Source organism: Nipponia nippon, unplaced genomic scaffold (genome assembly GCF_047370975.1).
Source record: "Nipponia nippon isolate SJK-2023a ecotype South Korea unplaced genomic scaffold, ASM4737097v1 scaffold_9, whole genome shotgun sequence".
Lineage (NCBI taxonomy): Eukaryota > Metazoa > Chordata > Aves > Pelecaniformes > Threskiornithidae > Nipponia > Nipponia nippon.
Window position 1 is genome coordinate 2,288,533 of NW_028262413.1, and position 24,443 is coordinate 2,312,975.

Here is a 24,443-nt window from a genome sequence, read left to right on the forward strand (position 1 = left end):
CAAACCAGTGCTGTCCCAGTTAGACAGGGTGAAGGTGGGCTGCAAACCAGTGCTGTCCCAGTTGGACTGGGTGAAGGTAAGCTGCAAACCGGTGGTGTCCTGGTTGGACTGGATGAAGGTGGGCTGCAAACCGGTGGTGTCCTGGTTGAACTGGTGCAGCTGGCTGCAAACCAGTGGCCCAAGCAGTGCTCCGGGGTTGGCACGGCAGGGAGGTGATGTGTCTCCAGTGATGCCCCCCAGCTGGCCAGGGCCAGGGAGTCCATCAGGACAGCAGCGCCAAACCGGCACCGGGAGACGCCTGGGAGCCTCGTGCGGCACAGCGCCAGGGAGGCTGGCACTCGCTGCCAGTGCCGCGGCTGCCGGCCAGCAGCGATATGCACGTGCGTTTTCTCCCTTCCTTGAGTGATTAACCAGGGCTGACAGGAGCAGGAAGGCTCAATTAGATGGATAAAAACCATCTCGTGAGTCGGACGTGAAATAATTACGCCTGAGCCGCCCTGGGTTCCCGGAATCCCCTCCAAACGCAGCGGATGGAGCTGAGGGGGCAAACACCCACCCACAACCCAGGATGATTTCATCTGCTATTAGGCAAAATGTATTAATAACATCATGTGCCCCCCCCCCCCGCCGCGTGTCGCCGTCACCCCTCCGCGGGTCGGAGGTGGAGCTGGGGGCAGGATAAGAGCCGGGGCTCAGCGGGGAGCGGGGCAAACCCCCAGGTTGTGGTCCCCGCACCCCAGGACCATTGCCTGCACATCGGGGGGACGAGGACCTGCTGGAAATGGTGAGGCTGCGCCCTTCGGTGGTGCTTTCCAGGGGGGGTTTAGCTGGGAAGCGGTTGCAGGGGATTGGATGCTTTTCATTACTCTCTTCCCAGCTAGTTAAACCACCTCCGGCTGCCTGGGCCGGTACTTCCCGAAGGGTTTTACCACGGAGATGGGTTGCAGGAGGCTGGATGCCTTTCACTGCCCTCCTTCCAGCTGGGCAAACCCCACTGGGTGACTGATTTGGGGGAGAGGCAGCCATACAGCAGGATTTGTGTGGTGGTGCCTCCGTATTCGCGCTGATCCCCACCCCACGGCACAGCACCCCGCATCCCCTGAGGCCCTCCTGGCACCAGGGCAGGGGCCGGGGCGGAGGAAGATGCTGAGGGTCGGCACAGCTCAGTGCATGTGGCCGGACTCATGCCCTTGTCACTCCGTTGCCACCGACCTGCTGTGTATTTTAGGCCAAGTGGCTCATGTCCCTCTCGGTGGGGTGGCTTTTGTCCCAGAGAGCCCAGCAGCCTCGTGGGGGGACAGCATCTGCCGGGGAAGGCGTGGGAGGAGGAAAGCCCCACAGCCTGCCTGGCCCCGAAACCCCGGGCATGTCACGCTTCCCCGGCCAAAGGGCAGGTCTGGGCTGGGGAGCAGCCACGGTCCCCCCGCTGCCACCCCCCTGGGGTGGGAATGTCCCTTCCCCTGGGCAGTAAAGGGCTGGAGGGTGTGAAATGGAGGGGGCAGCCAGCGTCTGGCCAGGGGCTGTGGGAAACGATGGGGACACCCAGCTGATCTGCTTCCCACATCCCCTTCAGCCTCCCCAAAACTCCCCCCGCAATGCAAAAAGGTTAAAATCAGGGTGGAAAACAGAAGGCTCCCCAAAAGGGAGGTGAGCCCCCCTGCCAGGCATGGTCAGCTGGGACATGTCCTGCCTGGGGGGCCACGGGGCTGTGGCAGCCTGCCGCAGAGCGATGCTCAGCGCCGGCTGCGTGCTCCCCGCAGGCGCTCCTAGCCGCGCTGCGCTGCAGGATGCTGCTTGCCTTCCTGGTGGTCCTCGGGGCGCCGGCGGGAGCCTGGAAGGGGCCAAGCCAGGAGCGGCTCCTGCTGGCCCCCGGAGCCGGGGACGGAGGCAAGCTGACAAGGCAGGAAACCACCGGCACTAACGAGATGCTGCTGGGTCTCCCCGAAATGAGGAGGAGCGACCGTGGCTCTGGGGAAGGGTCTCACCCGGACAAAGCCAGCCTGCTGCTGCTAGAGGAGTCAGCAAGAAAAGCGTTGCTCTGGCCAACGAGCCCAGCCGCCAAGAGACCTGCTGCTGGGAAAAAGGTGCGAAAGGTGTCCCTGTCACTTGATGTCCCCACCCAAGTACTGAAAATATTGCTCGACCTGGCCAGAGAGAAGGAGCTGCAGGCCAAGGCGGCTGCCAACACGGAGCTGATGGCCCGCCTGGGGCGCAGGAAATAAACCTCCCCGGCTGGGGCACGGCTCCTCCGGAGGTGACACCGGTGTGACCGCAGGGGACCATGGACACAGCGCCTCGTCCCCCTGGTCCCGGCGCCCATGGCACAAGCAGCAGCCACGGGAGGATTTGGTTTAATAACTGTCACCTCGGCATCACTGGAGAAGATACAGCTGGGTTTGCCTTCGCCGGGGCCAGCCCCGGAGCGTGGAGGCGTCCCAGCCCTGGGCGCCACAGGGGTTTCTGTGCACTGCTTCACTCCTCGCTCACCCGCTGCTGGGATGTCTCCAGAGGGGCCGCATCCAGCCAGGCAGGCTTTCCCGTGTGCCGCCTCTCTCCGGATGGCTGCAGCACACAAAAATCCTCCCCGAAGCTCAGCTCAGCCTGGAAACTGGTGGTGGCGAGTGTGTGCAATAAAAAGTGGCATTGAACACGACTTGTTGTGGTTTATACTGGTCTTGCATCCCTCTCCACCCCGTTTTGTGTTCCCTCTCCCCAGAGCTGCAGTGGGTCACGTCCCAGGCTGGGGAACAAAGCTCATTAAGCCCCAAATGAGGGGTGTCACCCCTTGCATTGACAGCGGGGCCGGCCCCTAGCCCAGGGTGCCCGCAGCAGCTCTGGGCCAACGGGGACGTCGCGTTGCGCTGCCGTAGCCGCCGTCTTCGGCGAGGCTGGGAGATAAGAGCGTCGCGGAGCAGAGCGCAGCCGCCCCGTGCAAAGTACAGGGCGGCGCGAGCGAGGCAGAGGCCGGGGGACGCCCGCCGGGGGAGCCGCTGGAGCTGGTGGGGGACACAGCCATGCTCTTTGAGGACTACCTGCTGCAGGGTGAGTGCGGCCCCTTCGACCTGGAGCAGGTGCTGGCTTTGGGAACGGGGCAGGAGAAATCGGGGTGACCCCGCACTGGCTTTGGGAATGGGGCAGGAGAAATCAGGGTGACCCAGGGACATATTTCGGTAGCCGGCAAAGGGATGTGCCAGCAGACGGGTGGGTTGGGGTGAGGCGGCGGGGTGGTAACGGGTCCTTTGCCTTCCCCGCCTGTCCCAAGGGTTCAGGCGATGTCGGGGCAGCGCTGGACCCCAGGGACACCCCGCTGCAGCGGGTGGGTGCCGCAGGGCTGGGTCCAGGGCTTGCGGGTGCAGAGTGCAGGATGGGGTGGCGGTGGCAGTGGGGACACGGGGCACAGGAGGAGCTGCCAGTGATGGTGTGTCACAGCAGGGACGCTGAAGGACAGGCAGTCCAGGTGACAACCGCCTGTCCCCAGGAGGGGCTTCTCCCCTCATCCCAGGGGCACTGAGCCCCTGCCAGCATCTCCCCTTTCCCCTGCCCTGCCCCATAACCCCATCTCCCCCCGCCCCGAGTGCCAGTGTGACCCCCTGCTCCGGCCCCGGTGTCCCCCGCGCTCCCCGGGGCCCCAGTCCGCCCTTCCCCTGCCGCCCCCAAGGCGGCCCCCTGCCCAGTGTCCCCCCAGCGATCCCAGTGCCCCCTCCCAGTCCCGGTGTCCCCCCCCCCCCATGCTGTGTCTCCTCCGGTGTGTCCCCTGGTACCAGTGCCTCCCGCCCCGGGCTCAGCGCCCTCCCCAGCCCCACGGTCCCTCAGGCCCAGTACACCCCCCGCAATCCCAGTGGTCCCAGTGCCGACCCCAGCCCCGGAACCCCTCCTAGCCCCGCCCCCGCCCCTCCGCCAATCAGACCGCGTCCTTCCCGCTCGGTCCCCGCCCCCTCCTTCTGTCAGTCACCGCTCCGCGCCACACCCCCGGGCAGCCGGGAGCCACGTCGGGGGGGCGGGGCCGCGCCTGCGCAGTGCGGCGGGCGGCGCCGGCGGTGACAGGCTGGCAGGAAGGGGCGGGGAGCAGGAAGGGGCGGGCGGCACCGGGACCGGGATCGGCACCGGGACCGGGACCAGGATCGGGATCGGGACTGCCACGGGGCGGGGGGGCCTCAGCGAGGGGCCGCTCGGCAGCACCATGCTGAAGAAGTTCGACAAGAAGGACGAGGAGTCCGGTGAGGGGAGGCCGGGGGCGCTGTGAGGGGAGACTCCCTGCTCCTGCGGGTCATGGGAGGAGCGGTGAGGGGAGATCCCCGGGGGAGCGGCGAGGGGAGAACCCTCCTGTGGGTAGGGGGGGAGCTGTGACGGGAGACCCCTTCCGTGGGTAGGGGGGAGCGGTGAGGGGGGGCCCCTCCTGTGGGTCAGGGTGGGAGCTGTAAGGGGAGACCCCTCCTGGGGGGGGAGCGGTGAGGGTAGACCCCCCTGTGGGTAGGGGGGGGAGCGGTGAGGGTAGACCCCCCTGTGGGTAGGGGGGGCAGCGGTGAGGGGAGACCCCTCCTGTGGGTGGGTGGGGGAGCGGTGAGGGGAGACCCCTCCTGTGGGGGGGGGGGGAGCGGTGAGGGGAGACCTCCCCTGTGGGTAAGGGGGAACGGTGAGGAGAGACCTCCCCTGTGGGTAGGGGGGGCAGCGGTGAGGGGAGACCCCTCCTGTGGGTAGGAGGGAGCGGTGAGGGGAGACCCCTCCTGTGAGTGGGGGGGGGAGCGGTGAGGGGAGACCCCCCTGTGGGTAGTGGGGAGCAGTGAGGGGAGGCTCGGTACCAGGGTGGCAGCAGGGGCTGGCTGTGCGCACAGGAGCGCGGTGGGAAGCACCGTGGGGGCACTGGAGCAGCTTGCTGCCCTCCTCCTCGCTGCTGCAACCAGAGGCTAAACCTGTTGCGTTGGCCCAGCACACCTGCGTTACCTGCTGCAGGTGCAGAGTCTGCGACCAATATTGAGCATATTAGCCCTGTTCACAGTTGCCCAACTCTCAAGCCAGGTGCTAAAGCAGGGTAGAATCCAATTTGTAATTTCTAGTGCTGTTTTTCTGACACACATGGTCTGGTATTCCAACAAGATTGCTGCCAGCTTTAGTCTGAAAGGCTGAGAGCACCGACGAAACACGAAGTGATTGCTTGACCTTTCAAAACTTCAGGCCTGAGTAGCAAGGAAGAGGTTGATATTTTACGTGGTGTGTAATTCAGGTGGAATCGAGGCTAGATATGATGGCGTTTATTTTCACGGTTGTGCCTTGTGGTATCTTTTTCATCTTTCTATGAAGCTTTCTACACAGCTTGTTCTGCATAACAAATCAGTGCGTCCTGACACGAATTGATTCAGCGTAAATCGTAATGGTTGTTCTATGTGACTGTGCTTGCTTTTTCTTTTAATGTGCATTAAATGCTTTGCCCTTGTTTCCCTTGTCCAAAGCCTCCAGTGACGTCTTGATAAGCGGAGAATTTAGTGAGGCAACTGTTGGAGGGGAATCGCTCTTGGCTTTCATTTTTGGGGCTATTCTTCATTTGCACCCGCTGCACGCTTCAAGGTATTGCATTACCTGTGGCCAGGGCTGGCAGGAGATGTGCTTCCTTGTATGATGATGCTGACTCTTGTTGATTTTGTTCATACTGAGAGCTCACAGAGCTCTCCTTTCTGGCACTGCTGCTTGCATGCTTCCCAACGTTTTTTCTTTGCTATTGCCTTTACTTCCCATCCTATTGCTTCTGTTTCGAATAAAGATTCCTAGGATTTACTGCACCTGCCTTTCTCCTGTGGATTGTGTATATGTCCAAAACGTATAGCCTGAGTGCTTGTCATTCTCGGCCTTAGGTGGAGGGCATCATCGCTGAATTTACAGGTCTTTTATACCCATTCTTTCCACGTAAAGGCTAACAGGACAGACTTTTTCTTGAGTTGAGTGTGTCCACTTAATTGCCTTCTGTTTCTTTGCTTTTCCTGGATGTTTTAGGTAGTCTTGGATGAGCTGCTTGCACTGGCTCTCAGAAACGCACTTTGAGATGTTATTTTTGGGCAGATCATTGTTCCGAGATCCTTGCTCGTCAGTGACTGTTTCTCTGCAAATCAGTACAAATTGTGGCTAGTCACCCAATACTAGGAGCTTTTTGAACACGCAGCCTCTGCCTTTCCTGCGTCTCTTTCTCCTCTGATGGAAAAATACTTAGACACAGGGTGCTGTGAGGACCAAGACCTCATGTGCAATATGTTTCAAGATCCTTAGTGCTACGAAAGACGAAGAGGCGACGCTCTGTTGTTGATGGCTGATTTAGGGATTGTAGTCGTGCTGGGCCATGGGAAATGCTGTGCTGCTAGGAAGGTTTTTTTGGAGCACATTCACATGCTCATACTAGAACTGGTTCATAGTCATACTGGAGACATTGGTTTTGTTCTTTCCCCATGTTTTCTTCTCTCCCCAAGTGTCTGTCCTCTGTCTGGCCACCTACTGCATTTGCAAACTTCTCCTGAGCCAGAGGAGGGCAGTTTCTGAACTGGAAAGGAGCCAGGGTGCAGATGTGTTTGCCTTTAAGTTTAAGACTTACTCGTGCAAAGGCTCCTGGCACCAGCATAGGATGCTTCAGGCGCAGGTCAGACCGGAGCTGTGCTCTCTAGCGGATCAGGCTTGTTAAACGTTGGAACAGCGCTGGAAATGGCTGTATTTTGTCCCAGGGCCAGGCTGAACATAGGTACTAATTAAAACCTGCTTATCAATAACTGGCAGCTTTTGAAAAGCTGCAGCTCACAAATGCTTAGGAGACGAGCTAATAGAGACCGTGCAGAATGATAGTGCTTTTCCCTCTGATTATTTCATCCTTAATTGGTGAGGTTTTTAATTATTTAATATAATTTATTTATTAAGTGGAACAATGAAAGTTACTCTGTGTCCAGACTCTCTAGTTCGCTGTCTTGTTCTCTTAATTAGTGATAGAGCCAAAAATACTTTACTGGTGGATTTCTGATTGGTTTATAAGGGAGGGATAAAGCACTCCTGATTCACCAGTCTGGCAAGCGATGCCTCTCTTTGTCTGAGCTTTTGTTTCTAGGCCTGTCTTATTGATGCTCGAACTGTCAGCAAGCTCCCAGCCCAGGGGCTGGAAATAGGTCTGTGGGGATAACAGTGGAGCGCGGTTACTTTGCAGCTCATCAGCCTACCTTGGCTCATGGCTGGTTACTTCTGCGGGGGATGACAAATCGAAGAATGTCCTGTCTGCTCAGCCTTCCCTAACTGCTGTGAAGACATCCAATTAATATCGCTTAAAAGAGGGAGCCCTGGTTGCTTGGTGTTCGCGAAAAAGTTATCCCAAAATGCTCAGTCTGTTTTTAAAGTATGGGCATGGTTAGAAAGTTGCTTTTCCATAGCGCTGTCCCTGGAAAGACTTTTACTCTCTTTATTTTGCAGGTGGGGGTTCCAACCCATTCCAGCACCTGGAGAAGAGTGCAGTCTTGCAAGAGGTAAATCCTCAGACGCTCTCCTTTGCGTACCCCTTTCTAGAGTCCCTCCCTCTCTTGAGCAGGTCACTGGAGAGCTTCAGCAAGGGAGTGGGGGTTTGTTACAGTCCTGCCAGCTCTGAAAGAAACGGGCAACACTCCCGTTAGTTCTTATCGTATTGTTGGAGGGAGGAAGGGAGAAGGTTGACATGGTCTCTGTAAATTAAAGACTGTGAACTATAAATAGTAATAAAATGAATAAAATTACCTGGGAAAGCTCACCCTGAAACAGGAAGGCTGGGAAATTGGCCTTGGACACTCCAAATGTCTTGTAGATGACAAAGTTAATGAGCAGGGTGTGAGTGGTTATTGAATAATCTATGATTTTGCTCTGAAAAAATGCCGTTCTATTCAACAGCAGATAAACCTCTCGATCCCCAGACCCTGTCGTTTCAGCGTTATCTGTTTGCTTGCAGTGTTGCGAGTGGCGTTGGCTCCCGTTAGCCTTGCAGCGCTCGCGTACGTCTGTCAGAAGAGTAGTGTTTTAGCTAGCACATGATCCAGACTTGGTGTGGGTGAAAGTGTGATGAGGGTTTGGCCTTTAAACCTTAATTGCATTTGAATTTGCGATCCCAGGATGAGACTGTAGAACCAGCTGTTTAAAAGAGGACCACATTTAACAGAAATTGAGGGGAAATCTGATCCAAAGTCATTAAGAATCAAGCCATGCCTTGCCCACAGTTTGTTGTTTGTATCAGTGGCCAAGACCAGGCAGGACAGTGTTTCTGAGGGTGCGCTGGTGTCAGCGTCCTTGTCTGTGCTTCGTTTCCAGGCACGAGTGTTTAATGAGACTCCTATAAACCCACGAAAATGTGCTCACATCCTCACCAAGATCCTGTATCTCATAAACCAGGTAAGGGAGAGACAAGGACAGCTATACAGAGACACCTGTAGCAGGCCCAACGCTGGTTGTGGTAACTGGGATTTCCTTCCTTCTTTCCAAACATCTTCTAGGGGGAGCACCTTGGTGTCATGGAAGCTACTGAATCCTTCTTTGCTATGACCAAGCTGTTTCAGTCCAATGATGTAAGTCTGCTTGTTGCTTTCTGCTGTATTTATCTGGTGGGACAAGTTGTCAACAATGTCTTTTTCAGCCTCGAGATGTCCCTTTTTATGCAGTCAGCTTTTCTGTCCTGCCTGGAGCTACCTGATCTAAGTGGGAAGAGCAGGATGACAGTTTAGAAACAGACCAGCCTCCTAGCCTTTCCCAGACCTTGTAACAGCCTGACTGAAGCATTCTCTGCTTTTGAGACAGAGATTCCTCCCTCTGAATTGCTGTTTAACTCTTGAGGTTGTGCTAGGCACAGATCAAGCATATAATCAGCTAGAATACGCTATGCTTTGTGCCCAGCGTTAAAAGATCCTGCTTCCTGCTGAGAGTCAACAACAGTGTGACCTGGAGCAGGCCAGGAATTAGTACCTACCTACAGCAGTACTACCATCACTAGTTGTCCCCTGAACCACAAGGCATTAAAATCATGAGACCAGTGTAGAAATCCCCAGACTCAGGAATATAAAGTGCTCGCTTTCTTGCTTTTGAAGCAACAGGGCGCTTTCAGCTAATGATTTCAAGCTTTTCTCCTTGTTCATGTGAATGACAAGTGAAAGATGAAACTGTAGATCCAGCTAAATCTGGTATCTCTCTGTCTTCACCCTAAGATTGAGGGATTTGGAAGAAGAAGAGGTGTTTTGTTAATCAATGTGGGTTTTGTGCGTCTTTTACACTCGGGCACTGGGGCTCTCTGAAGGTATCAGGTTCTTGATCTTCACAATAAAATCATGGAAGCAGGGAAAACTGAGATCCCTCCCTATCTGGGATCCTCTCAGCTGATGTCTGTCTTCCCACTTTCCTTGTCAGCCAACTCTTCGCAGGATGTGTTACCTGACTATCAAAGAGATGTCTTCTATTGCAGAAGATGTAATCATTGTTACTAGCAGGTCAGTCCCTTCACTTTTCTTGCTGTTATATGCACGTGTCCTCCAGTAATGCCTGTCCAACCTCTTGGAGATAACTGTAGTCCCTAAGCAGGGTGAGGGTAGGGAACGCCCTTGGTGAGGAAAAATTTTTCCTTTAAAAGAAGCCATTAAAATACAGGCACTGAACTCCTAGTGATGTATGTGAAATGTGCTGCGTCCCCATATCCCATGCCCATGGGTGTTTGGATTCTCTCTTTTGGTTGCACGATATGGCAGCACTCTTGGTTTTTCCCTTTTTGCAAAAGGCTGTTTCGTTAACTCCTGCTTTCCTGTCTGAATGCCTTGAAGCTTTTTGAAGATTTCTGGCGTAAATCCCAAGGCTTTCAACAGGTAGGCAGGGATTTACTGCTCCTGTAGAAGCACAGGATGCAACTTCACTGGGGAACAAAATTCCCTCTGGGAGTCCTTCCTGAATTGCTGCTTATCCCACTGAAAGGCCGGTGCCATATCGGGAGACAGAAGCGTGAGGGTACAGGGTCTGCTGAGGGCCAAGGCCATGCAGCAGGCAGAAGCCAGTCCCCAGAGCTGCAACGTGATGAACTCTCGTCCCCTCTCGTCTCGCACTGATCGGGATCCTGGGGAAAGGGCAGGAATCAGCCTTCAGTAAGGAAGGCAAATGGCTTGGGCATGTGTGTGCGCACTCCAGCCTCCCGTGGTGGTCAGGAGCTTGAACAGCCTGCTGATGGGCTTGGAACCCAAGTACCGATCTTTTCCTCCTGCTTTCCCACCCCGCTGGGACTTGCCCGAGACCCGCAGTTGCCTGCTCGGCATTCAGCTGTGATCCTGGCTGCCTGCCGCTCTGTGTGCGCTGTGTGTGCACCCGAGAGCTGCTGGCTCAGGAGCGCAGTATTGAGAGCTTCCTGTTTTCAACCAGCTTAACCAAAGACATGACTGGGAAGGATGACAATTACCGAGGCCCTGCTGTGAGAGCACTCTGTCAAATCACGGATGTAAGTGCTGCTTTTCCCTTGGGGCAGCCCTAGGCCCTTCACCTTTCCTTACTTCACCCCATCCCACCTTTCATTCTGCTTTTCATGGCTTTGCACCTCCCCTTTCACACTCCTAATGGCTTTTCCGTATCACTTGTTGTTTCCTTCTCCCGGCAGAGTACCATGTTGCAGGCCATCGAGCGCTACATGAAGCAGGCGATTGTTGACAAAGTGCCAAGTGTATCCAGCTCTGCTCTGGTGTCCTCCTTGGTACGTACTCCTTGCAGGGTGGGCCTGAGGGACAGTCGAGCTGGGAAGCAGTCATCTGTGGTGGGATTGGACATCTTGGGAGCTTCAGGGTTTCATTCTTTGTGAACTGAGGGACTGGTGCTGACTGTGGGATATCTTCGACCTCTTGAGGTCACGGCCGTCATGGTCAGGTCTCTGCATGCTGATCCTCTGCTCTTCTATAAGTTGCTGCCGCCAGCGCTGTCATGGGGAAGGCTCGCTCCTTCTTAATATGAGCTGTGTTTCCCAAAGCTTCCTCCATCCTTCTCTCACGAGTTGTCTGTGGCTTTATCTCTCCCCCAGCACCTGCTGAAGACCAGTTATGATGTGGTGAAACGCTGGGTGAACGAGGCTCAGGAGGCAGCTTCCAGTGACAATATCATGGTGCAGGTAGGAAACCCGCTGCCAACACAGGGAATAGCAAGCAGAAGCTGGGAGTGGAGCAAACTACTAGAGCTCAGCCAGGCATTTCTGGGCAACAGAGGGGATAAAAGTGGAAAGAACACACAGTGGGTTTGTGACAATCTCCTTCCCTGCACAGTATCATGCTCTGGGCTTGCTCTACCACGTGCGGAAGAATGACCGCCTGGCAGTCAACAAGATGCTCAGCAAGTTCACGCGCCACGGCCTCAAGTCACCATTCGCCTACTGCATGATGATTCGAGTAGCCAGCAAGCTGCTGGAGGAAGAGGCTGGCAGGTGAGGGGGCTCCTTTGCCCTGCTGGAAGAATTTCCTCAGGTCCTGCTTCCACCTCCTCCTGCGAGCTCACTTGCCATCTCACGAGGGCAATTATTTCTGTCTTTGAAGAGCAGCATGCAGCTTCTACCCTCTTATTGTTGGTTAAAAGGCAGCAGAGAAAATACAGGATGCTTTCGTGTTGTTATGGGATGGCTTCTGTGAGTTTTGTCTGTGTATGTGCTTGCACATCAAATGCTTTCTTGTTTCTCATGTGTTTTGCATGGCTATTCTTTATTCAGGTATTCTGCTTCATTTTCTCTGTCTGCTGTAATTATTTGGCTATCACGTATGCACTGTGGCTTCCAGGTGGGTAAGACTTTGGTGTGTAGGGTGAGCTCTCAGTGTGTGAGGGCTAAGGGAGAGTCCTTTTAGCCCATAAAGCAGAGAGTGCCTTCTCAGAAGGCAGCCTGACTTCCAGCCCAAGCACGCTGGAAGTACTGTATAACGACCACTATAAAATCTGGGGACAGTGGATTTATAGCTGCTTTTAACTTTCCACAGGCTATGGGACCTGCCTGTTTCTGCTGCCGGATTCTTCATTTCTGTTAGCGCCTTTGTTTTAATTCATTCTTGTGGGTTGTTTTTGTCCCTTAGCCGCGATAGCCCCCTGTTTGATTTCATCGAGAGCTGCCTCAGAAACAAGCACGAGATGGTGGTCTACGAAGCTGCGTCTGCCATCGTTAACCTGCCCAACTGCACTGCCAAAGAGCTGGCTCCGGCTGTCTCGGGTAAATGTGACGCTCGTGGCAATGGCGAGGGGATTATGGGTCTGCGGTGGTGACACCTGCTGATTACCCCAAGAAACGAGAACCTTGTGTAGTTTCAGGCTTGTAATGCTGCCGTACCCTTTGTTGCTTTATGCTGCTGCTGAGAGCCTGTGGTGTGTGTGAATAGCTTTGCTCCTGTAAAGGTATTTGCCTGGTGTGTTCAAGTGTGGGTTACTGGAGGGGTCTTTTTTTTCTGTGAAACAGGGCTGAATTCTAACTGATAAATCTCCCTGCTTTAGACTGAGTGTAACTGTGCCAAGGTGTTGGGGTCCTGCCTTCCCAGCTCAGTCCAGTCCAAAGGTTCTCCTGAGCTGGGACTGTTGGCAGGTGGGGAGCCTGTGTCCCCTCTCTGCAGAGGGAGGGTGCCCTTCGTGGGCCAGCCCTGGGGAAGGAGCAGGGTGTGCGTAGAAAGGGAGAACAGCAGTTCAAATTGACTTAATAGGAAAGACGCCAAGGTGATGAAATTGGCTTTCAAGAGGAGCGGAGCGAAGGATAGCAGCACCGTGGAAAAAGGGGAGGTGGGTAAGAGCTAGCTGTCGGCAGGGATGTGTGGCAACGGGGACAACAGGGAGGAAGCTGGTAAATTCACAGTGGCTTCTTATGCATGCTTCTAGTTATCTTGTGCTTGCAGCTGTCTCCTTATTGAAGCTCTTGCTTTAGGTATGAAACGCTTCTCAGTAATAGATTGCCTGAACGTCTGCCTCTGTTGGTTTTCCCACTTTGCAGTTTTGCAGCTGTTCTGCAGCTCCCCGAAAGCAGCACTGAGATATGCAGCCGTCCGTACCCTCAACAAGGTAGGAGCCGGTCTCTCGGGGGCTGTAATAGTTTCTCGTGTGCAGGGAGGTGCAGACTTCAGAAGAGAAAGGGGGCCAGATTATGTGATGATTTTGTGTGAATAACCTCCACCCTGGGCTACAACCTTACGTTTCATTGCTTTCTGAGTGGAATAAAACCTCAAAGAACACAGAAGGAGAAAAAAAAAAGCAATCATTTTCACAGGTCTCAATAAGAGTGTCACTGGTCTTACGTCTTACTGCTTTCCCCTCTGAGCTTCCCATGGTGAAGGAGCTCCTTGTAAAACAGGGATCAAACCTTGATGCTGCTTCTTGCCTGCTCCGTGGCAATCTCTGCTCCAGCTTTTCCCTTGACCTTGTAAACTCTAAAAAAGAAAAAAAGACTGAATGGCAGTGTCTGGTAACTGCTGTGCTTCCACCCACAAAGCTGTTCTGCACAGCTAGGCTCACGGAATTTTTGTTGGGAGTTCAGAGCTTTATTTTTTCTTAATATATAGAGGAGAACGAGAAAGTTAAAAATAGTAAAAGATCGTTTATTACTGGTGCTTCCCTTCCAGCAAGAGATGCAATTCTGCAGGACGAAAGCACTTGTTACTTTAACCGCAGATTAGTTGTTTGTCCGAGATGACCCTCATGTACAGTCTGTAGCATTTATTTTTACAGGAAGGAGCGAGAGCTTTTAGAGATTTGGTGGGTTTTGCCAGCTGGCCCTTTTGCATCTCTTGAGTGATTTCCACTCTTCCTTCTCTGCCCTAGGTGGCCATGAAGCACCCATCTGCTGTGACTGCCTGTAATCTAGACCTGGAGAACCTTGTGACGGACTCCAACCGCAGCATAGCCACCCTGGCCATCACCACGCTGCTGAAAACTGGCAGTGAGAGCAGCATTGACCGGCTCATGAAGCAGATCTCCTCTTTCATGTCAGAAATCTCAGATGAGTTCAAAGTAAGGAAGCGGGAGGAGGAGGGACACGCAGGTTCCTGAATAAACCCCTTGGTCTTTGTCCACGTTTGCGCGTGCACTCTGAAACCTGCATGGTGCTGCTTCCAGGAGCTGGGCTGCAGCGTATTTGCAGGGAAGAGAAAGAATCTGAGGCTATCGGCTTAAGCCATGCCTTGGTCTTACAGCACCCAGCTCCAAAGTCACACGCTCTCTTCTGGGGAGACACTGTTTGAGAATTAAATCTCTTCTTCTTTCCGGTGGCTGTGGGCTTTTTCTAGGGGCTGGCCAGTGCGTAAAGATCAATCTCCTCCAATTCCTAGGATTGTACCTCCTGGAACTGCATTTGTTGGATAAGTAAAGGCAAAATTGTAGTTTCCAGGCTGGGGACCCACACAAAATTGACACAATTCAACTATTTTTTCCTGCCTGGTGAGACAGAATCCTTTTTTGCTTGCCCTCCAGGTTGTGGTGGTGCAGGCCATCAATGCACTGTGTCAGAAGTACCCTCGCAAACACGCCGTCCTCATGAACTTTCTCTTCACTATGCTTCGGGAAGAGGTAAGTGTGCAGGACAACTGCTTTGTCTTCCTTGGTTGTATGCAGGAACTGCAGGACTGCACAGTGGCCCCTGTGAGAGTCAAGCTTTTGCTGATAATGCTGTGCAGCAAGAGGCTCTCTCTAAAAGGCTCGCAGTCTAACTGGCAGAAACGGCCAGCTGTGCACAATAGTTATACGCATACTGCCGGGCATATTTTTAATGTGGTTTTCATTCTTTGATTTTTCTGGGGGTTTATTAACTCTCAAAGCAAATGCAGGCAACAGCAGATCTGTTGGCAGTCCATGTGTGTTTCGCATTTGAACCAGCTTTCTTTTATACTTTGACAGCAAATTCCAAGAAGTTTTCTCTTGTACACAAAGACTCGATAACAAACTATTTATTGATGACATGGGACCACTTTTGTTCTGTCCTTTGTGCTGTGGGAGTGAAGGGATCACGAGTACCTATAACCATTCTCTGCATTCAGTCAGACATAAATTGCAGAAAGACAGCTTTACAGAGGTTTGCTGAGGCCGTTTCTAAATGAGCTAGCATGCCTGCAACACAGCTGGCACCACTGCTTGCTCTGACATCACTTTCTGCCAATTACAGCCTCTCATTTGGGAACAAACCAGAGCATCTCATTTTGCTCCTGTGAAAAACGGACCATTCTCCTTTCCCAGATTTTCTGTGGGTGGGTGGTATCATTTTGAATGTGGTTTTGTAGTTCAAACCATTCTGTTTTAAAGCTTTTTTTAATCCAAAGTAGCTCCAGAAAGATCCCCCAAATGCCCAGCGCTGTGCATGTAATTGGCAGAGGACAGTGTGCAGTTTAATCTCCTGGTGTGTATTGAGGACACTAGTAAATAATGTCTGAAGATAACCAAGCATTAACAGCGTGTCAAGTTACGGGGTGTGCCTGGGGAGGTATCGATTGCCTGCCTTCCCACACTAATGGGGCTATTTGCTGGGTCCTGCTGTGGCAGATATGATCCTTAATATATTTCTCTTGTGATTCATCCTCAGATGTCTGGTGCTAAAGGGGAGAGGGTTGGGTTTTTTTCTCCTCCCATATGGCTGTTTTTATGCACTAATTCTAGCAGCAGAGGATTTTGAAGGAGATGTAAACCCTTCAGGCGGATGGATTCTTTTATCCTCTTTAGGACTTGGGTTTTCTTCACTGCAGCCATTCCGAAGGGAGCTGGCAAGAGAGCTTGAATATTAGCTGGCCCTCTGGGTGTAGAGAGGGACAAAAGTGGGGTAGCATTACTGCCCTTCTCCTTTCAAACACAAGATTAAAAGCACTGAGCGTGAGTGACCTTTTCGAAGGAAATTCTTTCCTGTCTGGCTGGTTCAGAGTCTCTAAAATACTTTGAGATTTCCAGCTGAGCAGTTCCCTTTGCTCCCTAGGGCGGCTTTGAATACAAGCGAGCCATCGTGGACTGCATCATCAGCATCATTGAGGAGAACTCGGAGAGCAAAGAGACAGGCCTGTCTCACCTCTGCGAATTCATCGAGGACTGCGAGTTCACTGTGCTGGCCACTCGTATCCTCCACCTCTTGGGGCAGGAAGGGCCCAAAACCAACAACCCCTCCAAATACATTCGCTTCATCTACAACAGGGTTGTCCTGGAGCATGAAGAAGTCCGGGCAGGTAAGAGACAGACCTGGAAAGGTGTCTGCCCTACGACAGATCTTTGAGGAATTATAGTGTACGAGCACCTCTGCTTTTGAGGACTACGATTCGCTCTAGTCCTGAGCAGATCTTTTTACGCAGCAAAGATCCTGCAGTAGTATTAATGGAAGAGGTGGCCTGCAGCTGAGAAACGGGGAGGGAGATGCAGTGAGTCTGAAACTGGACAGAGGAGGTTTGCAGGCACTTTGCTGTAATACATCTGCCTTTTTCTAGTCACAGTAATGCTTTATACTCGCGCTGGCATCTCTGACGTGGCATTTGATCAAGGCCAGGAGATGGAGGAAACTTCAGCCGATTTCTTTGCTTTCTAATTCTGTTTTCATGACTTGGGCTACAGGTGCTGTAAGTGCCCTGGCCAAGTTTGGAGCCCAGAATGAGGAGATGTTACCCAGTATCTTGGTGTTACTGAAGAGGTGAGTTGTACCTCAGAGTTTCTCAACATCCTGGGTGAAAAACCCTGTTTGCTTGAGAGCTTGTTAGCATCCCTGTGCATGTCTAGTCTCTTCTGGCTGTGGATGTGAGGAAGTGCAGTGGGTACCTGGGATCCTGTGATGGGATCACCACTGTGTTCAGCACCACAAAGCGGACGGAAGCCAAGTGTGGCAGATGATTGATTTCCTCATACAATTACTGATAGCTTGCTGGTTGTCTCCTATGGCACGTTCTTTCTGGCCGTGTAAGGTGGCTTAGTCACCTGGATTCATTCGCGTGGACTCTGCTGCCTTGCACTGAAGGAAGTTTTCCACTTCCCTCTCAGGTGTGTGATGGATGATGACAATGAAGTGAGAGACAGAGCCACCTTCTACCTGAATGTCCTGGAGCAGAAGCAGAAAGCCCTCAATGCTGGCTACATCCTGAACGGTAATGCAGGAGGTCCTCAGAACAAGCCTGCACCTCTTTCCTGGTTTAACAAGTGACAAAGAGCTGGCATTATCTGTGCTTTCAGTGACCTGTCCCTTCTGTCCCCAGGTTTGACAGTGTCCATCCCTGGCCTGGAGAGGGCTCTGCATCAGTACACCCTGGAGCCCTCCGAGAAGCCCTTTGACTTGAAATCTGTTCCTTTGGCAACAGCTCCGATTGTTGAGCAAAGAGCAGGTGAGGAACAGTCCCCCAGATGCTGGTCCAGACTGCGAGGAATTCCCTAGCAGCTCCAGCCCTCGGACAATAGACTGCATTGGGCCTGCTGGGAATTGCTGAGCTCCTAGGAGGAGGGGGGATTGAATTTTGTGGGATTACGTCTTCTGTAAAGACCAAGGCCAGCAAATCTGGTTGCTCCCACATTAGCGTTTTGGTTTAGTCCAAATGCTAATAATAGTAATAGCTGGTAATCCTCACTGGAGCTGCCGCAGTTCCAAAGGTGTTTAGGAAGACGTGCGGGTGTCTGGTCCATAGCAAGATGAGAAATGAGCTCCCTTCCTTTCCTTAGTCAAATCCAGACATTGATCTGTTTTCTGATTTAGTTACTTCTTACTCCTCACCTTCAAATCTTTTGGGGTTTTTTTGTTTGTTTACTTTTTCTCTTGCAGAAAATGCCCCTGTTACTGTAGTCAAACAGCCGGAGAAGGTGGCAGCAACACGGCAAGAAATATTCCAAGGTAACCTGATGCGAGGCCTCTCCTGTGCCTGTGTGTGAGATCCAGATCGCCGCCTCTTGCTGAGCCTGTCTAGCCCCTCTGGCTTTTTCCCATCTCCTTTCGGGGAGTGACATGGGCTCCCAACTTTAAGTCAACTGTTTGCTCCTGGGGGGCGGGCGTGCCTGCAGTCCTGTTCTTTCTGTCTTGCAATAGATGTGGGCAAAGGATGACCCTGCCTTTAATTTTAAAAGTCCCTGGTGACTGTTTATGGATGTTTGATGGATAGTTCCTTGCTGCAGCAGCTTCTGGCAGCTTAAACGAGGGCTTTGAAGCTGCTGACACCTTCCTGTGGGTTGGGAAGGCAATGGTTTGTGTCCTCTGTTTCAGAGCAACTGGGGGCGATCCCGGAGTTTCGGGGACTGGGCCCGCTCTTCAAGTCTTCCCCAGAGCCTGTCGCCCTGACAGAGCTGGAGACGGAGTACGTGGTTCGTTGCACCAAGCACACGTTTGTCAGCCACATGGTGTTCCAGGTGGGTAGCTACGGCATGTGGTGCTGAAAGAGGATTGGAAAATAAGGTCCTGACCGGTTAAAAGCTCCACTGGGAAGAAATAGCTCAGGGGTATCTGTGTTCAAAGCACGTCACTGCAGTGAGGAGTCCTTAGTTTCTCATCCAGGGCAGCAGAGCCCCAGAAAAAATTAATTAGGGAGTGCGCGTGTGCACGGGTGTGTGGCTGAACAATGCTTACACGTACAGTCAAAATAAGTCAAACGAGCACTAGATGGGGCTATTCTCACTGAGCGGTTGGCAAGGGGGGAGCCGTGTTCTTTCACCAGGGTCCCCAAGCACGTGGTTTGGGCATAAAAGAGTGAAGCTTATTACATCTGAGAGGCTGCAAAGGGTACCCAAGAAAGGGATGTGGTGGGGGAGAGCTCTTCATCCCCTCCGTTTTGTTTTAGCCTGTGTAGTACAGGTGCTTTTTTTTTTTTCTGTACGTCTTGGCCTTGGCTGTGCTGCCCTGCTGCTACGCGCGAGATGTTGGGATTAATGTGCCAGCATTGTCACCTGGGCCTCGGGGAGTTCAAGGCGCAGTGAGTCCTATGCTAGCATGTGAGCAGCAGTGTTCTGTCCTCAGCCAGCTCCTTCTTCAGGAGCTCAGAACTGCTTACACAGTCCTCGTAGGGCTTGATCTTTGTTTCTGTTGTCCGTCCACCAGATGCAAGTGTATGAGGTTAAGTGGCTTGTTGCTGCAGCCGGAACAAAGTCTAATCAGCAAGTTTAGACTTGCTGAAACCATCAAACTTGCTGAAGCTTGCTCAAAGTATCCCTAGTTTGAGCCGTGCAAAGGATCATCTTCCCATCTGCTGTGTGTCCGTGTAGGCACCCTGTAGGCAGGGGCACCGTGTCCCTGTAGCATCAAGTGAGAAGACGTAGGCAAGACAGTACTCACAGTTCCATACAGGAAAGAGTTAGCCTGGGAATTCCCAGCCAGGGAGAAAGGACAAAGTACATTTAGAGGAAAAAGTTCCATACTAACTGGTGAACTGAAACAGGCGGAAGCCGACACATCCCTGCCCTCGCTGGATTTGCGCTCCTGCCTGGGTTGCAGGATAGTCGTGTGCTGCTTCATTTTAAGTGTTGTTTCCTTAAAAAAAAAACCCAAAGTTTGCTGGAGTCCCCTGCAAGGTTTTAATTTCTCCCCTAAAGCATTTGAATGAGTAGTTTTTAGTCACAGTTACTCTGTGACTAAACGGGAACGCGTGAGCCCTGTGACGAGCCAGCTGATAGCGAGGTGCACTGTTGAAACACAAAGAGCTCGGGGTTCACAAGTTGATGCCACGCTCCCACTCCGCCTGCTATTAGATCTATAGCGAGCAGCTTCAAGCTGTTGCTGCTCTCCCCTTCCCTGTTTAGTTTGACTGCACGAACACGCTGAACGATCAGATCCTGGAGAATGTCACGGTGCAGATGGAGCCAACAGAGGGGTATGAGGTCATTGGCTATGTACCTGCCAAAACCCTGGTGTACAACCAGCCGGGTACCTGCTACACGCTGGTGGCACTGTCTGAAGAGGATCCGACAGCAGGTAAAGTTTGCCCTCTGTGTTTTCCTGACGTCCCCCAAACGAAGCGTACCGTACTGCTCGCCCCCACACGTTCTACCTTGCATCCGAGCCGGATATTTATAGCCTGCGTGTGGGTGCGGCCCTGAGCGATGCTGAGCATGACTTCTCTTTGCTGTTTGGGGGCTGTCGGGCCTCCCTTCTCCCCTCCTGGCTCCCTTGTGTTGCAGCATTTATCGAGTCAGGCTGTGAGAGCTGGTAGATGAGCATTCAGTTCTCTCCCGTGCCCCCTGGCGTGTCCTTCTGCCTGCCTGTTCTTTGTGTCAGTATGTGGGGAGGCTGGTACTTGTAAAGTGCTGCGAGTGCCCAGATGCTCCGAGTAGCAAAGGAGTATTTCAGACAAACCGCTAGAATCTCAGCGATGTCTATTTGAACCGAACACCCCCTCATTCGTCACTGTCCAGAACACGAACCAGGCCTGACCTGTGCTTCGGTCTCCCTGGTCTGTGCTCTGGGACTGCTCGCCTCTGTGCGATGCTGCCGTTCACCCAGCGGTGCCCGTCTTCTCGGGGATGAGTCATCGCTTCCTCTCCCAGCCGAGTGGTGTTGATCAGCTGCCGTCTTGCAGCGCAAGGTGGTTTCATTGCAGAGGCGCGTGAACCGATCTCTAGATAAGGATCTTGCCTCTTCACCAGGCGCTGGTGGGACATGCTTAGTTCGTATTCCCAACGCAGCTTGAGCTTCATCAGTAATAGCACTTGATCTGAGGATTATGGTCTTGTACAACCATCGCGAGCCTGTCTTTATTGCTGTTTGCTAGCCTTAGTGTTACAAATAAATACCTCGTCCTTGAGAGACAGAAACTGTCGGAGAGCCCTCTCTAGGTCACTGGCTAAGGCCGTGCTGCTGGCCCCGAGGGGGAGAACCCAACTGCCCCAAGTTTCCCAGCCCCGTTCTGCTGCAGAGGGTTGCAGATCTGGTGGTAACGTGAGCTTTGCCTTTGCCTCCCCGCCTCCAGTGGCCTGTACCTTCAGCTGCATGATGAAGTTCACGGTCAAGGACTGTGATCCGAACACGGGTGAGACGGACGACGAGGGTTACGAGGATGAGTATGTGGTAAGGAGCTGGGCATGTACCTGATCGTGGAAACTGCAGTCATTTTGAGTGTGATCGGTACTCGGATCCCTGCAAGCGACTGTGACCACTGACGCTGACGTGGGCAGCATCACGTGAAGAGTGGGTTCTTGCTGTCTCTCTGGCGTCTGTCACAGGATGCAGATGTGGGTTTGGAGAGCTTGCTTTGTCTCGTTTGGCATGTCCTCCTGTTGCTCTCCGGACAGACACCCGCCTGTACAGGATACATTTTGGGAGGCCGTGGGGCATCCTCCAGGCTTGCCTGGCTGTGCCCTGTGGGCTCCAGCAGTGGCACAGTCAGGTTTGTGGAGACAGAGGACCGTCAGACATCTTTTGTTGTCCATGAGCTGCTCTCTGTGGTGACCCAGTTAATTGCCCAGTGGCTTGCCTGGTACAGGCAGATTGCCATCCTGCTCGTGCTCTGGGGAAGGTGGGCCTTTTCCCTTTCCAGAACCGAGCGCGATGAAAGCAGCGATGCTGCAGAGCCCGTCTCTTCCCGGCTCTGCCATTTCCAGGACGGCTGTCGTACCACAAAGGAAGAAGCTGAACTTACGCTTGGCCAGAAACTGGGGCTGGCTCACAGAGCGTGGCGTTTACCCTCCAGAGAGGAAGGGATGTTGTGACACAACCTCAGCTTGCCCTGTTAGCTCCAAAGCTGTTTTCTATGCGTTGCCTGTCACTGCTGCGAATCTGATTAGAGGCACTGCTGTGCAGTGAGTCACTGAGGACACAGCGTCCTCCCAGAAGGAGCGAGGAGGGCTTTTCCCAAAGGAACATGCGAGGTTAACCCCTCTCTCTCCTTCCCACCAGTCACCGGGGCATTTGCGTGATACTCTAACAACCTCTTCCACGTGTTTCAACTAGAATCAGGAGGAGATTCTTTCCTGCAGCGATGGCTGAAGTGAACGCAGGCTGGTGCCTGCACTGGCTGCTCTTCGATACATGCTCTGGAGGGACAAGCCCACTTCTGCCTCGCGCAGATGTGGTCACAGCAGCAGCCCAGCTAGCCCGGCACACACCGCTGGGTGACAGCAAGTGTCTGACTGTGTCTCACTGTACTTTACCGGCCTACAAAAGGATGGGCCAGAAAGGCAAAATAGAAGCTTATGTGCATTCCAGGGAAGCAAATGCTGCATCTGTGTGAGCACAAGCAGCTGTTTCTTAGCTTTTGTCCTCTGTTTTGGCCGTTTGTCCAGTGCTTTGATCTCTGTCAGGCCAAGGGCCGTGCTCAGAACGGGAACCTGCTTTGTGAACCCTGGAAATGGCACGACCGGTGGCTTTCCCAGGCCAGGCGGTTGCTCAACCAAGCGGTGTTTGCCCGAGCAAACCAGAAGGGGCAGGGCTTGCCCTGACGTGTTAACGAGTGGCAGTGGAAGCTGTCTCCTACACTTGCCTGATCTCGGGGAATCCTGTCTAAAGCTCACTCTGGAGAGAGCAGAATTAGGGACAACCACGTTTCATTTGAGCCTCTTCTACCACCAGCTTGAAGACCTGGAGGTAACAGTGGCTGATCACATCCAGCGAGTTCTGAAGCCAAACTTCGGAGCAGCCTGGGATGAAGTGGGTGATGAGTATGAAAAGGAAGAGACCTTTACTTTATCTGCTATTAAAACCCTCGAAGGTAAGGGGGTGCCTGAGCCCAGCAGAGCTCTTAACATTTCTCTCTCTCCAAGAGGCGAAGTCCAGAGGCGCACTCTGGCTCACTTTGGATCTCTCACAGAAAGGCTAATGGGGCAAAACCCTTCACAAGTAGTTTCACCGCAGCCATTAAATGTGGAGCTACAGTTGCTGTGATAACAAGTTAATTCAGGTTTCAGAAAAACCAGCTCTGTGTTCTGGGCCCCGTGGAGAGCAGGCCAGAGTGTGGGAGGCAAGAGAACATCTTGCTTTGCTCTTGCGCTCTGCCCTCCCAGGCAGACAGACCATAGCTCAGCTGTGAGCTCCCGCTTCCCCCCGTGGAAGGAGGAGATGCTCTCCCCTTAGGACTCAAGACCAATAAAAAAAGATGCATAAAGGAGAAGGCGTGAGGTTGGTGGGTGGGCTTGTGGCGTAGGCCCTCTTTCATCATGTATTAAAGACTCCTTTTGTTATTCCTGAGAAGCCTGTGATGGCTTGGAAGGGTGTCCTTGTCCTATAGCCATCTGTGCGCTTCCTTGCACAGCGCCTGGGGCTGGAAATACCTTCCCCGAGGCCTGTTCAAATCCCTCCTGAAGACCCGCGCGGTGTCTCCTTCCCTCCGCATCCGTCCCCAGAGATGCGAGCTGGCTGGCAGGGTTGCGCAGTGAGCGTGCGGCCAGCTGCGCTCTCCTGCCTCCCTCGTCCGACTCGTCCCCCCTCCTGTTTCTGTTGCACCTTTGCTGCATCAGATAACAGAACGGCGAGTGGCGGTGGGGTTTTTGTGTGTTGCCTTTGCCTCCCCGGTGGCCTCTAAAATCGCAAAAGTGGCCAATGCTCTGTGTCCCTCAGGACAAGGAACGTGAGCCCTACCATGCAGGGAGGGCTCGAGTCACCTCTGTGTGTCCCTGTCAAGAAACCCGTGACATGGAGCCTGTATTATTTATTTTTTTTCCTAACAGAGGCAGTTAGTAATATCGTGAAGTTCCTGGGGATGCAGCCCTGCGAGCGATCGGATAAAGTGCCAGATAACAAGAACTCCCACACGCTGTACCTGGCAGGTGAGCCGCGGGGTGAGGCCTCTGCTCGAGCAGCAGCTTTCTGGGAGGTTGCACAGAGCTGCCTGTTGAAGATCGGGGCAGGAGTTTCTGCCGGAGCCCACTGCGCTCCGGGTAGGATTTGGAGGCTGGTTTCTGTCCCCGCAAGCGCAGAGCAGCTGGTGTTGGGATCGGGGAGGGTGCCGTGGCGGGGGGACGTCGGGATCAGCCCCAGGCTCAGCTGGGTGGGATTTGCTGTCCCCGTGATCTGTGGCGTCCTGGTTTGGAGAGAGCCAAAGTCCTGAAAGTGAAGGAAGCCTGGATCTCTTCTCAGCTGGAGTTTATTTTACGCTTTGCTTTCGTGAGTTTTACAGTAGCAAGAGCCCTCGGTACGTCACGACGAATGAGAGATGTGCCGCTCGAGGGTCTCCTGGCCCCGCGCTGGGGCTTTGCCGGGCTGCACCTGGGCGAGCCGCCCTTGCCCAGCGGTGGCGTTCGGTTTGAGGCTCGCAGGGCGCTCACCCCTGCCTCCCGCTCTCCCTTCCAGGTGTGTTCCGCGGCGGCCACGACCTCCTGGTCCGCTCTCGGCTGGTCCTGACCGACACCGTGACCATGCAGGTCACCGCCCGCAGCGGCGAGGAGCTCCCCGTGGACGTGATCATGGCCTCTGTCGGATAAACCGCCTTTTCCAGGACTCTCCGGCGGCCGAGCCCCGCCGGCGATGCTTCTTTCCGGGCCAGCAGCATAGGGATCGCGTTCACCGCAGCAGCTCTCGTGTTCTCCGCCGTACGCCTGTATCCGGGGCTCCCTCTATAAAATCACCGTGGTTTTAA

The 24,443-nt window shown here is 53.5% G+C and overlaps 1 protein-coding gene across 1 annotated transcript; it reads left to right on the forward strand.

The window, feature by feature from the left end:
* The first annotated feature begins 4,085 nt into the window (after positions 1-4,085).
* COPG1 (coat protein complex I subunit gamma 1) lies at positions 4,086-24,443 on the forward strand. The gene is made up of 24 exons (XM_087744054.1): positions 4,086-4,217; positions 7,432-7,484; positions 8,293-8,373; positions 8,475-8,546; positions 9,379-9,458; positions 10,372-10,447; positions 10,604-10,696; positions 11,018-11,104; positions 11,256-11,413; positions 12,048-12,181; positions 12,947-13,014; positions 13,771-13,959; positions 14,419-14,514; positions 15,905-16,148; positions 16,528-16,603; positions 16,948-17,051; positions 17,160-17,285; positions 17,717-17,785; positions 18,152-18,294; positions 19,678-19,849; positions 20,844-20,941; positions 22,442-22,580; positions 23,536-23,634; positions 24,158-24,443. The coding sequence occupies exons 1-24, from the start codon at positions 4,181-4,183 to the stop codon at positions 24,286-24,288; spliced, it is 2,625 nt and encodes an 874-aa protein (XP_087600180.1). The 5' UTR covers positions 4,086-4,180; the 3' UTR covers positions 24,289-24,443.

What these genes read in the sequence shown, in the direction of transcription:
- COPG1 (XM_087744054.1), top strand. Translation starts at nt 4,181, where the DNA reads ATGCTGAAGAAGTTCGACAAGAAGGACGAGGAGTCCG. An exon ending in GCATGAAGAAGTCCGGGCAG is followed by an intron (nt 16,149 to 16,527) that starts GTAAGAGACAGA and finishes CTTGGGCTACAG; the next exon opens with GTGCTGTAAGTGCCCTGGCC. An exon ending in ATCTTGGTGTTACTGAAGAG is followed by an intron (nt 16,604 to 16,947) that starts GTGAGTTGTACC and finishes CTTCCCTCTCAG; the next exon opens with GTGTGTGATGGATGATGACA.